The following is a 15693-nucleotide window of genomic DNA, read 5'->3' as shown; positions in this document are numbered from 1 at the left end:
AAATATATATTTTCCGCAGATGATATGGAGGGTCTTCTCGCAGCCATTTACGCCTCTGAGCAGATCCAACATCCAGCGGAGCAGGTTTCAGCCCAGGACAGGATGTATTTGGGTTTAATTAAGCCTCAGTCTAAGACTATCCCAGTGCATCAATCCCTCAAGGATATTATCCGGAGGGAATGGGCTGAGCCAGAAAAGAAACTTCCCAAGTTTAAGACCTGGAAACGCCGCTGCCCCTTTAAAGATGAGGTGGAGGATACCTTTTTTAAAGTTCCTCGTCTTGACGCATCTTTAGCTCAGGTCTCTAGACAATCCGATCTCTCTTTTGAGGATGCAGGGAGTTTAAGGGATGCCATGGATAGGCGGGCTGATACCTCCCTCCGTAGAGCCTGGGAAGCCAATGCAGCCGCTTTGGGTCCTGCGTTAGCTTCAGCATGCGTCGCAAGGAACACTGCCGCTTGGACTTCCAGGCTGTTAGATCATCTAGCAAGTTCTTCCAAGTCTAGAGAAACTCAAGAGTCCCTCCAGGTGATCGGCAGTGCGGTAGCCTATTTGGCAGACGCAGCTATTGAGACGGTTCGCGCTTCAGCCAAGACTGGAGCACTTATTAATGCTTCTAGGAGAGCTGTCTGGCTGAAAACTTGGAGGGGCGACCTTGCGTCAAAAAAACGCTTGTGTGCGATTCCGTTTGAGGGTTCCCTCCTGTTCGGCACCGCATTAGATCAGGCCCTAGCGAGATCCTCTGAAAAAGGAAATAAATTTCCCTCAAAACCTAGAGCAAATAGGGGGAAGTTTTTTCGTCCCAACCAGAGGAAAAACCCCCCCCCAGGGAAGAAATCGGCACCCGGCAGGCGCTGGGGGTTTGGAAAGGATAAGCCAAAGAGTGGGATCCTTTTTTCCAGCCCCAAGCCTGGTGAAAAGGATCCCAAGTGACGAGAGGGTAGGGGGCAGGCTCTCCAGGTTCCTTCCCGCTTGGGAGGAGATAACCAGGAGTCCTCACGTCCTTCAGATCATCAGGGAAGGTTACAGGCTAGAATTCCGCCAGTTTCCTCCCCCCATTTTTCTCCTCACACACCTACCAAGCGATCCTCGCAAAGCCGCTGGACTTTCCCAGAACGTTGCCAGCCTGGCCGAACAGGGAGTCATAGTCCCAGTCCCTCCAAATCAAGAGGGCCAGGGAGTATACTCCCATATTTTTGTCGTTCCCAAACCACTCGGGAAATTCAGATTGATCATCAATCTCAGACCCCTAAATGTTCATCTTCAATACAAAAAATTTCGTATGGAGAATGTGTACAGTCTCAGGGGCCTCTTGTTAGAAGGCGTGTTCATGATGACAATAGACTTGAGGGATGCTTACCTTCACGTTCCTATTTGTCCGGATCACCAGAGATTCCTCAGATTCACCCTCACCTCTGCCCAAGGAGTTCAGCACTGGCAGTTCTCGGCCCTCCCCTTCGGACTGGCTTCCAGTCCGAGGGTGTTTACGAAGGTCCTGGCAGAGGTGATGGCTTTTCTACATTTAAAGGGGATCTCCCTCGTCCCTTACTTGGACGACCTTTTGCTCTTCAACCTGAGTCGGGATCAGCTCCTTCTGGACCTGGCCACTGTCATAACCACCCTGGAATCCCTTGGTTGGATCGTGAACAGGGAGAAGTCTTCTCTCCTTCCAGAACAAAGGAAGATGTACCTAGGCTTTCTTATAGACTCCCTAGAAAGGAAGCTTGTCTTATCCCAAGACAAAGCACAGGGTCTTATGACAGCGGTCAGGTCCCTAGTGGTGGCTGTAGATTCCTCTTTCAGAGAAATCATGAGGTTGTTGGGACGGATGACTTCGTGCATCCCGGCAGTTCCTTGGGCACAACTCCACTCAAGGCCCCTGCAGGCCTTCCTTCTCTCATCTTGGGGGGGAACGGAAGAGACGTTGGATACCAGGGTCAGTATCCCGGTTCCAGTAAAAGACACCTTACAATGGTGGCTATTGCCCCAGAACCTTTTAAAGGGTCGTCTGTGGAGTCAGGTCAACCCGATCAAAGTCACTACAGATGCCAGCAGCTGGGGGTGGGGAGCCCATACGGAGGAACTTCGAGCCCAGGGTTCTTGGAATCCCCAGCAAAGGCGGGCTTCTTCCAACTACCGGGAGTTATTGGCGGTTGGGGAGGCTCTGGAAGCCTTCGAGGAGAGAATTCAGGGCCGAGAGGTCCTAGTCCTCTCCGACAACGCGACTACGATCGCCTTTCTCAACCGGCAGGGGGGCACCAGGTCACACCCTCTCCTAGCCCTCTCCCTGAGGATCCTAAGTTGGGTAGAACAGAGGGTGCCCTCTCTTCTAGCGGTCCATATAAGAGGGACCCTCAATCTGGAGGCCGATTTTCTGAGCCGCCAGCCCATCCTTCAGGGGGAATGGGAATTATGCCCGGAGACCTTCAGCTGGATTTGCCAACAGCTCGGTCGCCCAGAAGTAGACCTCTTTGCGTGCAAGGGGAACAAAAAGGTGAGCAGGTTCTTTTCCCTCTCCCGAGAGCAGGGTTCACTGGGGGTGGATGCGTTGGCTCAACCCTGGAGATTCCGGTTGGCCTACGCCTTTCCTCCCTTGAATCTCATCCCAAGGGTTCTGCAAAAATTGAACGCCTCAGACACCAACCTGATTTTAATCGCTCCTTGGTGGCCCAAGAGGTCCTGGTTCCCCACCCTGAAACATTGGGCTCTAGCTCCCCCGCTTCCTCTCCCTCCCCGGGCGGGTCTTCTGCGGCAGGGGCCGGTCTCTCATCCGAACCCAGAATTCTTCAGCCTGACGGCATGGCTCTTGAGAGGTGGAACCTGCAGCAGAGAGGCTGTTCGGAAAAGGTGATAGGAACCCTGTTGGCTAGTCGCAAGAAAGTCACCAGACTCATCTATGCAAGAATCTGGGGGGTTTTTTCGCGCTGGTGCTCCGCGAAACAGATCTCCTACCCTGACATCCCCGTCATCCTGGATTTCCTCCAGGATGGGGTGGAACTAGGCTTAGCCACTAAGACCTTGAGAGTCCAAGTTACGGCCTTGTCCTATTTTTTGGACAGGAGCCTTTCTGGGGATCCTCTTATTAGGAGGTTTCTGACAGCCAGGGACAGACTTTCCCCTATAAAAGTCTCTAGAGTTCCCCCTTGGGACCTCTCCCTAGTCTTGAATCAGCTATCTAAGGCACCATTCGAACCTATAGATAGTATTCCAATTAAATTACTTTCCTTTAAATTTACTTTTTTGTTGGCTATCACGTCTGCCAAAAGAGTTGGAGACATGCATGCTTTTTCCATTAAGGAACCCTTTCTTCGGGTTTTTGAAGACAGGGTGGTACTGAGTCAGGATCCTCTGTACCTGCCCAAAGTGGCAACTAAGTTCCACAGATCCCAGGAGGTAGTCCTCCCTTCGTTTTGCGCAGATCCCAAGAATGAGAAGGAGGCTACTTTTCATTGCTTGGACGTAAGACGTTGTCTTTTGATTTATTTAGAGAGGGTAAGTGAGTTTAGGAATTCCCCTCATCTTTTGGTTAATTTTTCTGGTCAGAAAAAGGGTCAGCAGGCAACAAAAGCTTCTATATCCAGATGGATCAGGCAGGCTATTTCTTTATCCTACACCTTAGCGGGTAGACCAGTTCCTGTTATCAAGGCCCATTCCACCCGATCACTGGCAGCCTCCTGAGCAGAAAGAGCAGGAGCTTCCATAGAACAAATATGTAAAGCGGCGACCTGGTCAAGCCAGAATACGTTCGTCAGACATTACAGAGTCGAACTGCTGTCACCGCAAGATCTGATGTTTGGTAGGAAGGTCCTACAGACGGTGGTCCCGCCCTAAGGTAGGCCCAAAGATTGCTTGCTTTTCTCTCAGCGTGCCGTCCTGGAAGACGAGGGAGAAATGACCAGTTACACTTACCGGTAGCTGGATTTCTACGATGTCTTACAGGACGGCAGGCCTACTTCCCTCCCTGTTATTTACTGCTATTCGGAGTTATTCTTTTATTAGGTCCTAGGACCGTGTTCTAATAGCGGTTACTTATCTACAAACTGAGGCACATGGGAAGGGTGGGGCCTTTTAACCTCTTTTTTGATTGTGTTTCCTGTCAGGTGGCCAGTCTACTCTCAGCGTGCCGTCCTGTAAGACATCGTAGAAATCCAGCTACCGGTAAGTGTAACTGGTCATTTTTGCAAGTTTTGTCAGGCGATTATTATTTATTTTTTCCCCATTTTTCAACTAAAAGATGTAGTGTGCTGATGAAAATGGAGTGATGAGCTTCTGTTTGAGCAGCAAACATGCTACAAAATGCTTGAAAAAAACGCTGAAAAAGTGTCCCCATAGAAGTCCATGGGGACAAAAATGCACGATTCTGCCTTTAGCTCATGTACTTTTTTTTTTTTGGACAGACATTTTGCTACAAGGGCTATTGAAAACAATAGGTTTTCGCTTGTTGAGCGTCTGAGCTTTGGGCTACAAAACGTTCAGGTGCGAATAGGGACATGTTTTATTCATTGGTAGAAGTACCTCCTTACTCGGCGACGAGTTCACTGTACCAAATAAGAAGCTGGTCCAGCAGCACCCGGAACAGTACAGTGCTGACTGCATATAACCATATATTTTTAGTTTCCCCGTGATCCTCCAGATGTAATTTATTGATAACCAAGCTAGACTAATGTAAGTTTTAAAAATCAATTGCTCCTGGAATTCAACTTTTATTTTGCCCTCATTCAAAACTACTAAACTGTGGATAAAGTAGTAACGGTAGTCACTGAAGCTAAAATATTAAATTTGCCATTGTGTATGTGTCGGGGGCATTGGCCCGGTACAGTAAGTATTTTTTTTCATATAAATAAAAATCGTGCGAACTACCAAAAAAGACGACCAAACCTATATCGCACCCATGTCCATGCATTGTTGTGATAAAATGTATAAATTTAAAGATGAAAAACCTAATATACAGCCGCTAGCACTGATCACACTCCCATAGTTTGTGCTAAAAATATATATAAATCAAAAGTAATGCAGCGCTGTAAAAATACATCCTCAACACCATAATATCATAACTAGAGTTGAGCGGACACCTGAATGTTCGGGTTCGGACCCGAACCCGGACTTTGAAAAAAAAGTTTGGGTTCGGGACCGAACCCGAACCCGGACTTTGACCCGAACCCCATTGAAGTCAATGGGGACCCGGACTTGTAAAAAAAAATGCGCGGGGGTCCCCGAAAATTCAATAAAAAGACCCTTTAGGTCTGGTATGGATATTAAGGGGAACCCCGCCGTCAATTAAAAAAAAATTGACGTGCGGTTCCCGGTAATATCCATAACCAGACCCTTCAGGTCTGGTGTGGATTTTAAGGGGAACTCCACCCCAAATTTAAAAAAAAAATTGGCATGGAGTCCCCCCTAAAATCCACACCAGACCCCTTATCCGAGCACGTTGACCTGGTCGGCCGCAGAAAAGAGGGGGGGGACAGAGTGCGGCCCCACCCTCTCCTGAACCGCACCAGGCCACATGCCCTCAACATTGGGAGGGTGCTTTGGGGAGCCCCCCAAAGCACCTTGTCCCCATGTTGATGGGGACAAGGGTCTCATCCCCACAACCCTTGCCCGGTGGTTGTGGGGGTCTGCGGGCGGGGGGCTTATCAGAATCTGGAAGACAAAAACACACTGACACCGTAGAACAAAATATTTTATTAACTAAATTAAACCAAATAAAAATCCAGCGCTGAAAATCGTCTATCCATGCTGCTCCATGATCCCTCGCTGTCCTGTATCCCACGGAGGGTGACATCTCCTGCGACCGGTGTCCGTGTTTTCTCGCCGTCCATTGGTCCCGCGCCGAGAAGGTCCGTCCATTCAGAGCACAGCTCCGCGAATGATGCTCCGGAGCTTGACGTTTCCTTTATAGGATAGGCGGCCACGCGTCACGTGACCCCGTCCACCTCTGACGCGCACAGGGATATCCCAGTGACGTAGCAGTGTGCGTCAGAGAGGGACGGGGTCACGTGACGCGTGGCCGCCTATCCTATAAACCAGTGATCTTCAAACTACGGCCCTCCAGTTGTTCAGGAACTACAATTCCCATCATGCCTAGTCATGTCTGTGAATGTCAGAGTTTTACAATGCCTCATGGGATGTGTAGTTCCGCAACAGCTGGAGGGCCGTAGTTTGAGGATCCCTGCTATAAACGAAACGTCAAGCTCCGGAGCGTCATTCGCGGAGCTGTGCTCTGAATGGAAGGACCTTCTCGGCGCGGGACCAATCGTCGGCGAGAAAACACGGACACCCGTCGCAGGAGATGTCACTCTCCGCGGGATACAGGACAGCGAGGGATCATGGAGCAGCATGGATAGACGATTTTCAGCGCTGGATTTTTATTTGGTTTAATTTAGTTAATAAAATATTTTTTTTTTATTCAGTGTGTTTTTTTTTACAATACTTTTGACTTCCTTCGTGAAATGGTAGAGGTACAGTGTACCCCATTACCATTTCACACAGGGGGGGGTCAGGATCTGGGGGTCCCCTTTGTTAAAGGGGTCTTCCAGATTCTGATAAGCCCCCCGCCCGCAGACCCCCACAACCACCGGGCAAGGGTTGTGGGGATGAGACCCTTGTCCCCATCAACATGGGGACAAGGTGCTTTGGGGGGCACCCCAAAGCACCCTCCCAATGTTGAGGGCATGTGGCCTGGTGCGGTTCAGGAGAGGGGGGGGGGCCGCACTCTGTCCCCCCCTCTTTTTTGCGGCCGGCCAGGTCAACGTGCTCGGATAAGGGGTCTGGTGTGGATTTTAGGGGGGACTCCACGCCAATTTTTTTTTTTTTTAAATTTGGGTTGGAGTTCCCCTTAAAATCCACACCAGACCTGAAGGGTCTGGTTATGGATATTTCCGGGAACCGCACGTCAATTTTTTTTTTTAATTGACGGCGGAGTTCCCGTTAATATCCATACCAGACCTAAAGGGTCTGGTTATTGAATTTGCGGGGACCTCCGCGCATTTTTGTTTTTTCCCGAACTCCGAACCCGGACCCGAACTTTTTCCAATTATTCGGGTTCGGGAAAAACCCAAAGTCCGTACCGAACCTGAACTCTAAATAATCATAGTATTTAAAATACATCTAAATCAACAATCAACTGGTATGTGTACACAGTGAAGGTAGTTTGATGATACTGAAGTTAAAATGTCTGATATTGTGACTGTGAAATGGTGATGCAAGCAATGGTACAGTGACTTCACACACGTGGTCACTTTGGGGTATGTGACCGCGCAACTAAGTTTGGTCTGGAAAAGCAGCTTGACCACCTCTGGGCTCTGACTGTAACGTTCTCTCTGGGATCCCTCATGAAAATCCAATGATGGTTACCTCGATTCAAATGAAAAAGAAGACTGGATATTTGTATTATAGTTTTAGACAGACATAAAATGTATTAACCACTTAAGACCTGGACCAAAATGCAGGTAAAGGACCGGGCCAGTTTTTGCGATTCGGCACTGCGTCGCTTTAACTGACAATTGCGCGGTCGTGTGATGTGGCTCCCAAACAAAATTTGATGTCCTTTTTTTTTTTTTTTTTTTTTCACAAATAGAGCTTTCTTTTGGTGGTATTTGATCACCTCTGCGGTTTTTATGTTTTGCGCTATAAACAAATAGAGCGACAATTTTGAAAAAAAAATTTTTTTTTGCTATAATAAATATCCCCAAAAAAGATATAACATTTTTTTTTTTCTCCGTTTAGGCCGATACGTATTCTTCTACCTATTTTTGGTAAAAAAAAAATCGCAATAAGCGTTTATCGATTGATTTGCGCAAAATTTATAGCGTTTACAAAATAGGAGATCGTTTTTTTTTATTGCATTTTTATTAATATATATATATATATATTTTTTTTTTTTTACTACTAATGGCGGCGATCAGCGATTTATTTATTTTCCGTGACCGCGACATTATGGCAGACACATCGGACAATTTTGACACATTTTTGGGTCTATTGTCATTTTCACAGCAAAAAATGCTATAAAAATGCATTGTTTACTGTGAAAATGAGAATTGCAGTTTGGGAGTTAACCACTAGGGTGCACTGAAGGGGTTAAGTGTGACCTCATATGTTTCTAACTGTAGGGGGGGCGGAGCTGGACGTGTAATGTCATTGATCGTGTTTCCCTATAACAGGAAACAGACGATCAATGACAGCGCCACAGTGAAGAACGGGGAAGCTGTGTTTAAACACAGCTCTCCTCGTTCTTCAGCTCCGGAGGACCGATCGGGACACCGGCGGTGCTTCGGACCGGGTCGCGTGCACCACAAAGGGGTACATGTACGTGGATGTGCCATTCTGCCGACGTATATCGGCGTGAAGGGGTCCTTAAGTGGTTAAAGATTAAAACGTCGGGGTACTCGCACTTTCATGGTGCTTTCAGCGCACCAATCTACAGGAAACGGGGAATATAAAATCCACTCCAATAAGCTTGTAAATTTGTATGCATCAGCAGCTGCTCAGAGAGCTTGTAGACGTTCTCCTCCACCGTCCTGGCCCCTCCCCTATGCGTGGCAACACAGGGCTCTCGCGTGTCTTCCTGAGGGGGATATGATTGGACAGATGAAACTGCTGGTGTATATATACTACAACAGCGGCCATTTTTCTGAAGCCGTGATTTGCGCCATTTTGTAGTGGGCTCATCTGAACATTAAACTACAACGGCGGCCATTAAACTGAAGCCATGATCCTCGCCATTTTATTTAGGGCACAGTTGCACGTGTGTGAAGTCGCTGTACCATTGCTTGGATCACCATTTCACAGTCACAATATTGGAAATATTTAACTTCATTATCAACCTTCACTGTGGCCTTGCTTAATTTAGAACTTTTTACAATTTCCTTTCCCTGTGAATTTAATGGGAACACTGTGCAATACTGCTATACACATAACAGTTGACTGTATATATATTTTGAATACTATGATCATTTATTTTTGTCACTTTCTATTTACCAGTATGGTCATGATATTATGGTGTTGAGGATGTATTTTCACTGCGCTGCATTACTTTGATTTATTAAATCATTTTTTTTCCCTTTTTAAATGATGTGAAGTTTTTGTAATAGATGGATTTATTTTCCTGAAAATTCTACAAACAATACCCCACAATGACAAAATAAAGGAGTTTGTTTGAAATCTTTGCAAATTTATTAAAAATAAAAATCTAGAAAAATCCCATGTGCATAAGTATTCACAGCCTGGCCAAAGTGAGCGATAGGGGGAGAAGGGCCTTGCTTAGGGAGGTGACCAAGAACCCGATGGTCACACTGATGGAGCTCCTTCCTGATGGAGAACCTTCCAGAAGATCAACCATCTCTGCAGCACTCCATTAATTAGGCCTGTATGGTAGAGTGGCCAGATAGAAGCCACTCCTCAGTAAAAGGCAACATGACAGATGGCCAGGTACCAAAAGGCACCTGAAGGACTCTCGGACCATGAGAAACCAAATTTCTCCGCTCATTACCTGGCCAATACCATCCCATGTTTTTCAGCGGCGGGAACTGGGAGAGTAGTCAGGATCAAGGGAAAGATGAACGCAGCAATGTACAGACACATACTTGATGAAAACCTGCTCCAAAGTGCTCTGCGGGGAAAGGCAAAAAACAAAAGAACAAAAGCTGGACAGCCGCACTCCAAAATTTTCTTTAAAAGAGATGTCTTTATTTTCAACTGTGCATACAGTCACTGCAAGCCCACAAAAATCAGTATGGCCAACGTTTCGCACTGGCGTCAGTGCTTACCGCATTGCCAGCACCCTGGTGGTTCAACAACCCCTGATCATCACGAGGCTCACCTGGAGCGGTGAGAATTCTGTCTGTGCTCTGTGGGGAAGGTTTCTCTTCCAACAGGACAACAACCCTAAGCAGACAGCCAAGATAACCAATGAGTGGCTACGGGACAACTCTGTGAATGTCTTTTAAGAGGCCCAGCCTTGAACCCAATTGTACATGTCTGCGGAGATCTGAAAATGGCTGTGAACCGACTCTCCCCATCCAACCTGATGGAGCTTGATAGATCTTGCAGAGAAGAATGGGGAAAACTGCCCAAAAATAGGTGTGCCAAGCTTGTAGCATCATACTAAAGACTTGGGGCTGTAATTGGTGCTAAAGGTGCTTCAACAACGTATTAGGCAAAGGCTGTGAACACTTATGTACATGCGATTTTTTTTTTTTTTTATAAATTTGCACCGACTTCAAACTGGGGTATTTTGTAGAATTATGAAGAAAATAATAAATTGAATACATTTTCGAATAAGGCTGTAACAAGACAAATGTGGAAAAAGTCAGTGGATATGTACTTGGATGCTCATTCAGAATACTTTATTAATCTCAAAGGGAAATTATTATCATCGTTCTGTTCATTATTGCGATTTTGTGTTGAATGTAACAAGACACAATGACACAATATAAAATTACAGATAACAGCAATTCATGCCAAATAAAAATGTATTTAAAACTATACTCTAATAAGCCATTCATACTATTAAAATACAAAATATAATAAAACGGATTGAAAAATAACTTAAATTCAAACTACCAAAATGCAAATAATACACCTCTTTAGCATTACCCAAAATAATAATTAACTTAATACCAACATACTATGAAAACTACTTTTTTTTTTTTTTACTTTTACTTGGGCCATTTGTTATCCTAAGTACCAAATGCGTTCTATACCCAATAATTGATTTTTTTTTTTTTTTTTTTAATCGAATACATTTTTTGGGGAAGAAAAACATGCAATGCAACGTAGTTGCACACAGGCAATTAGCCCATTCTATATGCAATGATTTATTTTAATAAAATCTACTTACCAGGATGGAGATTGCTGCATTTGTTCTTTTTGATGTTAACCACTACGTCGAACTGGCACCTTCTATGTATTTACTGCGAGGAGACCTTTTGGCCTGGAAATCCCGGCGGTGTGTATGCTCCCTCGCGTTTTTTTTTTTTTATGGGGAAACGCCGGAAAAAAAGAGAACAGCTGTTTTTTTCCCCAACTGACTTTTTCCCGTCGAAAATCCCGAGCGTGTGTAAGTGGCATAAGATGTAATCTATCCATAAAAATAAAAAAAATAACTGATGGAAAAAAATAAACTCTTCCATGATGTTTCCTCTAGTTGTTTTACAACATTTGTGGGTTTTATAATGCCTTATCTACAAACCATTTTAGTGGTGATCACGTTGGAAAAACTGTTACACACACACACACACACACACACACACACACACATGTGCACGCTTCCGCCAACCTGGGGTTACATATTAATGTAATCGCGCTGTAGGTGTAATACTCATTGATCTAGTCTAGTCATACGATCATCTGAAGTTCTTAATTATCTCTTGAGACCGAAGTCCATGAGGTGAGGTTGTAAAAGTTTCTTTGAAAGTATGAGAAAGGGTTACGTGGTGTCATTCAGTAATGGCCATGGGATTATGTAATACAATTCTTTATTTCTGATGGTAACCAGTCATATTGATTTCTCCCAGTGTTTAATTCATTGTTAAGCTTGAATAGTTACTATGAACAACAACCCTTTTTTAAGTGTGCGTTTTTAGTGTTGTCCATTGTACCAATGACATTATTCTGTCTTCCAGCTTTGGGAACCCCTCAACAGATGAGCGCAGTATTCTTGCACCCTTGTACCAGTGTTGCATGTAAGGGTTTATTTTTTTTTTTATTTTTTTTTCACATTTTAATGTATTTATTTTTTATTTATTAATAATAATAATAATAAAGTTTTATATCATTTTTTTATTAAAAAAATATTTTGTTCCTCTATTTTCAACTCACCAGTCTTTCATTTTCTTTTTCTAATCCTGTGACAGTATTCGTGTCTCTACTTGGAATCGGCTTTCTCACCTGAAGCATGGCACCCTACGTTCTGCTCTGCTTTCGGCCACCAGTCACGACCCACTTTCCCCTGTCCTCGCTGAACCTCATTTGGAAGCTCTAGAGCGCCGCCTTCAGGGTATTCTATCAACCGTCCAACAGTGTTTAGACCAGTTTGGCCCAGATGTGGTGATGGTGGAAGACCGAATGACCCTCTCTCATGTGTAACCCTAGTCCTGGCTATAAGAGACGAGATTCTTTGGAAGAACACTGAGCTGGTGTGAATATGTTTCATTACACAGCAGAGCACAGCACCCCCCAGAGACTACGGCCTGTCACACTGGAGGGACAAGAGGCCAAGGGGCAGAATTAAGCACTCAATACCACATCATAGATTGGATGATGTGAATATTAAATATGATTTTTTTTATAGAACTCAAGGGACATCGCAAGTCTGTGATGCTCAGGACTTTAAAGTATGGAGGAGAAGAATGACAAGTTTTGTCTTTATCTCATAATTTATTCTCTTGTTGTAATATTTTTCTTTTTATTTCTCTCAAAGGTTGTCTAACCTTTAAATCATGAGGGTGTTGGTTTACGGTTTACAACAGTACAGTTTGCACAGTGGCCACATGGTGGCACTGCCACACTTTACAGGAACTTTGTGGTACAAATTGTTCGCTGTCCTTTGCAGGGTAAACCCTTTTATCTCTGCAGCTTTGTCTAAGTCCAGATCATAAAGAAACTTTTTTAATTTATGGACTAGTCTTTAAAAACTGGCATTAAAACATTGGCAGACTTGGTTACTGCCAGTATATATTTTTTTGTTTATCGGCAGCTGCAGATTATTATAAATAGTTCTCTCTTTATTTGGGAGGCCTATAGCTTATTGATTCACTTACTTTCTGCTTGCTACTTCTGTAAGTCTTTGTCCATAGTCCACAAGTAATATTTATATTTTATTTTTCCCATTGGCAGCAGTGAATTTAAAGTCTGCCTAAAACAGATTTTTCAGTTGTGCGTGACAACCAGCATGTTGAAGGAGAAGTTTAGGGTGTAAGGGGAAAAATAAATTAAATCTGTACTTTCCTTATGCTGCAGCATCATTGTCATGCTGCAGTTGTCCCCTGTTGGCTCTAAGGCCGGGAACCGAGTGATCACATGACTGCTGATTGCTTAGTTCTTGGTCATCTCTGACTGTCGTTCACTGGAGCGCCAAGCTGGAGAGGGGATGGGCGCAGCGGAGAGCCAAAGCCAGCACTAGCTGGATGAATCCCAACAATCTGGTCCAGATCCTTCCAGAGCCTAGAGTAGCTCTGTGACATCAACTGACAACGGGCTTTAGTCTGCTGTCAGCGGATTCTGGGTCACAGGAGTGCAAAAATAGGTGCACTTCTGTGACCCACAATCGAAATATGCCAAAAAAACTTTGACTTTACTTCTCATTTAAGCAGGCTGCAGATGAACCACAGCCCTGAGACCTCCGGCTTCCCCCAATGCCCAAACCACAGCTGTTAAAATAAAGCTTGGTCCATGATTGTGCAGGTCTGTGCTGGATTTGAGTGGGCGCAGCAGCCTATTTCAGTGGACTGCTGTACCTGCTGAAAAATATGGTGGAAAAAGTCCCTGACCCCTTTTTCAATTTGTGACATTGAGAATTAATGGCACATCTGCTAAAGAGCAGCATGTTTTGTCTGTGGGTCGAGGAATGTGTACAATTAGCATGCATTGGCTCTAAAAGAAAAATGACATCAGTGAGTTAATGCCCCGTTCACGTGCGATTTGTCATGCAATTTGACAGTTCCAAATCGCATGACAAGTCGCACCCCATTTTCGTCAATGGACCTGTTAAAATCGCTACGACTCGTGTTTGTAGTGATTTTGTAAAAGGTTTCTGCACTGCTTTTAGCCGATTTCATTGCGATTTGTATAGACTTCTGTTAAACGAAGATGCAAGCTGAAATGAAATCAGAGGTACAAATCCTACTGATCTGCGGCTTTGAAATCGTACTAAAGTAGTGCGATTTCAAAGCCGCACCATTGTGAACCAGGTCTTTCTTGGTCTTGAAACATCTATCTGAAGCCTTTGTTTTGGGCAGACTGTCACCGATGGAGCCAAAGATGACCTCCTTAAAGTGGAACCAAACCCCCCAATTCTTTACAGCCAAAGAGGCCACCTTAGTCTCCGATTGATCTGCAGTTGCCATGATGCTCCATATGTGATCTGTTATGATACCACCCATTTGATGGCTTGGCAGTGCCATTGAGACTGTGAAAGTTCTCATTCACAGCATGTCATGATTGTAACGGTTTTTGGAAAGCAGTTAAATTGATGGGTTTAGTTCCACTTTAAACTGCCCATAAATACAGATCACAGCTCCATTCGTTTTTCCTTTGACACCAGTTATGGCCAATCCACACGGCTATCGCTGTAAAGCACCTCTAGTATCTAAATCTGTGTCGGACAAGAACTTTGTTGCAGAGTTCAGTGACACTTGTGAAAGCGCTGTTGTTTTTTTTTGGGGGGGGGGGGGGCTGTTCACAAACCAGGAGTAAATGATGATAAAGTGGACCTGTCTGGCATACACTTGGATTTCATTCATTTTCTGATTAGTGCCAGTAATTCAGTGACTACTGCCTGCAAATTCCTTAGGAACCACAGACATCACTGTACCTCATTCCACCATAATGTCCCTGGTTTCTTGTGATTGATAGTCCAAATAACAGGTACACTTTAAAACTGAACCATTGTAATAGGAGGAAGCAGGCACAGAGCAATATTATCCATACAAGCTCTGTATTTCGAGCTTGGAAAAAAAAATGTATATGATCGGATGTCGATTGTACAAGTCTGGCACTGTAAATGTTAATATTTTCATCACTAATTTAAACAAAAACTTTATTTTTTAATTTTGTGGCCCTCAGTTGATAAGATGATCTGCACATGTTTTACATTTTAATTATGTCTAATGGTTGAAAACGTAAGAGTAAAACTATTGGCAGTCAATAGGTGTCTGCTCAGTTATTTTATAAATTGGCTACATGTTGACCAACGTGCTATGTGTTTTCTACTCCGTCTTTAAAACAGAGCTCCAGTCTGTGAAAAAAAAGTCGGCAGCTACAAATACTGTAGCTGCTCACTTTAAATATGAGGACACTTACCTGTCCAGGGATCCAGCGATGTCTGAGCCGATTTGTCAATTGGCTTTGGGTGCAGGCGCCGGCATTATAAGTAGGGGAAATCCCGGCAGTGAAGCCTTCAGGCAGAAAAGAAAATATGGACAGCCGCACTCCAAAAAACCTAGATGGTTGGCTTTATTTAAAAAAAGTAAAAATGCACTACAAATCATAGCACAGAGAACAGTGCGAAACGCGTCAGCTGTTTTATCCCTATCAACTAGTTAGTGCGAAACGTGTCAGCTGTTTTATCCCTGTACTCTGTGCTGTGATTTGTAGTGCATTTTTCCTTTTTTTTTAAATAAAGACAACCATCTAGTTTTTTTGGAGTGCGGCTGTCCATATTTTCTTTTCTACTTGTTGCCTTGTGCATTGCCAGCACCTTTTGGTTTCCGGAGGAGACACTGATCACCTTAACACTGGAGCGGTAACTCCCTTTCTCTAGTGAAGCCTTCATGGCTGAATAGTCCCGCTATCTTCTGGGACCTGTATGTGTCCCAGAAAGCAGTGGGGGGGGGGGAGGAGGAAAGAGGGGCCAGAAATGTTGTAGATTGGCGATCCTGCCCAGAAGTGGGGGTTGGTCCCTGACGGAATTCTGGTGGGGGGGAGATGAGGGTGTTGCCACTTTTCTTATCTACTTGAAATCTATCAGCTGCA

At 44.6% G+C, this 15693-nt stretch overlaps 1 protein-coding gene across 2 annotated transcripts in view; it reads left to right on the top strand.

Annotated features, from left to right (window-relative positions):
• Positions 1-14866, top strand: part of FAM20B (FAM20B glycosaminoglycan xylosylkinase) — a 35718-nt gene extending 20852 nt beyond the window's left edge. For both annotated transcript variants that reach the window (XM_040360337.1, XM_040360338.1), the window contains exons 7-8: positions 11625-11684; positions 11856-14866. In XM_040360337.1, the coding sequence (XP_040216271.1) occupies positions 11625-11684; positions 11856-12087 (292 nt within the window). In that variant the 3' untranslated portion in view covers positions 12088-14866. The remainder of the gene's footprint in view (positions 1-11624; positions 11685-11855) is intronic.
• Positions 14867-15693: the final 827 nt, after the last annotated feature.

This window comes from Rana temporaria, chromosome 7, assembly GCF_905171775.1.
Source record: "Rana temporaria chromosome 7, aRanTem1.1, whole genome shotgun sequence".
Lineage (NCBI taxonomy): Eukaryota > Metazoa > Chordata > Amphibia > Anura > Ranidae > Rana > Rana temporaria.
The sequence above is the reverse complement of the archived record's forward strand: the minus strand, read 5'-3'. Positions and strand labels throughout refer to the sequence as shown.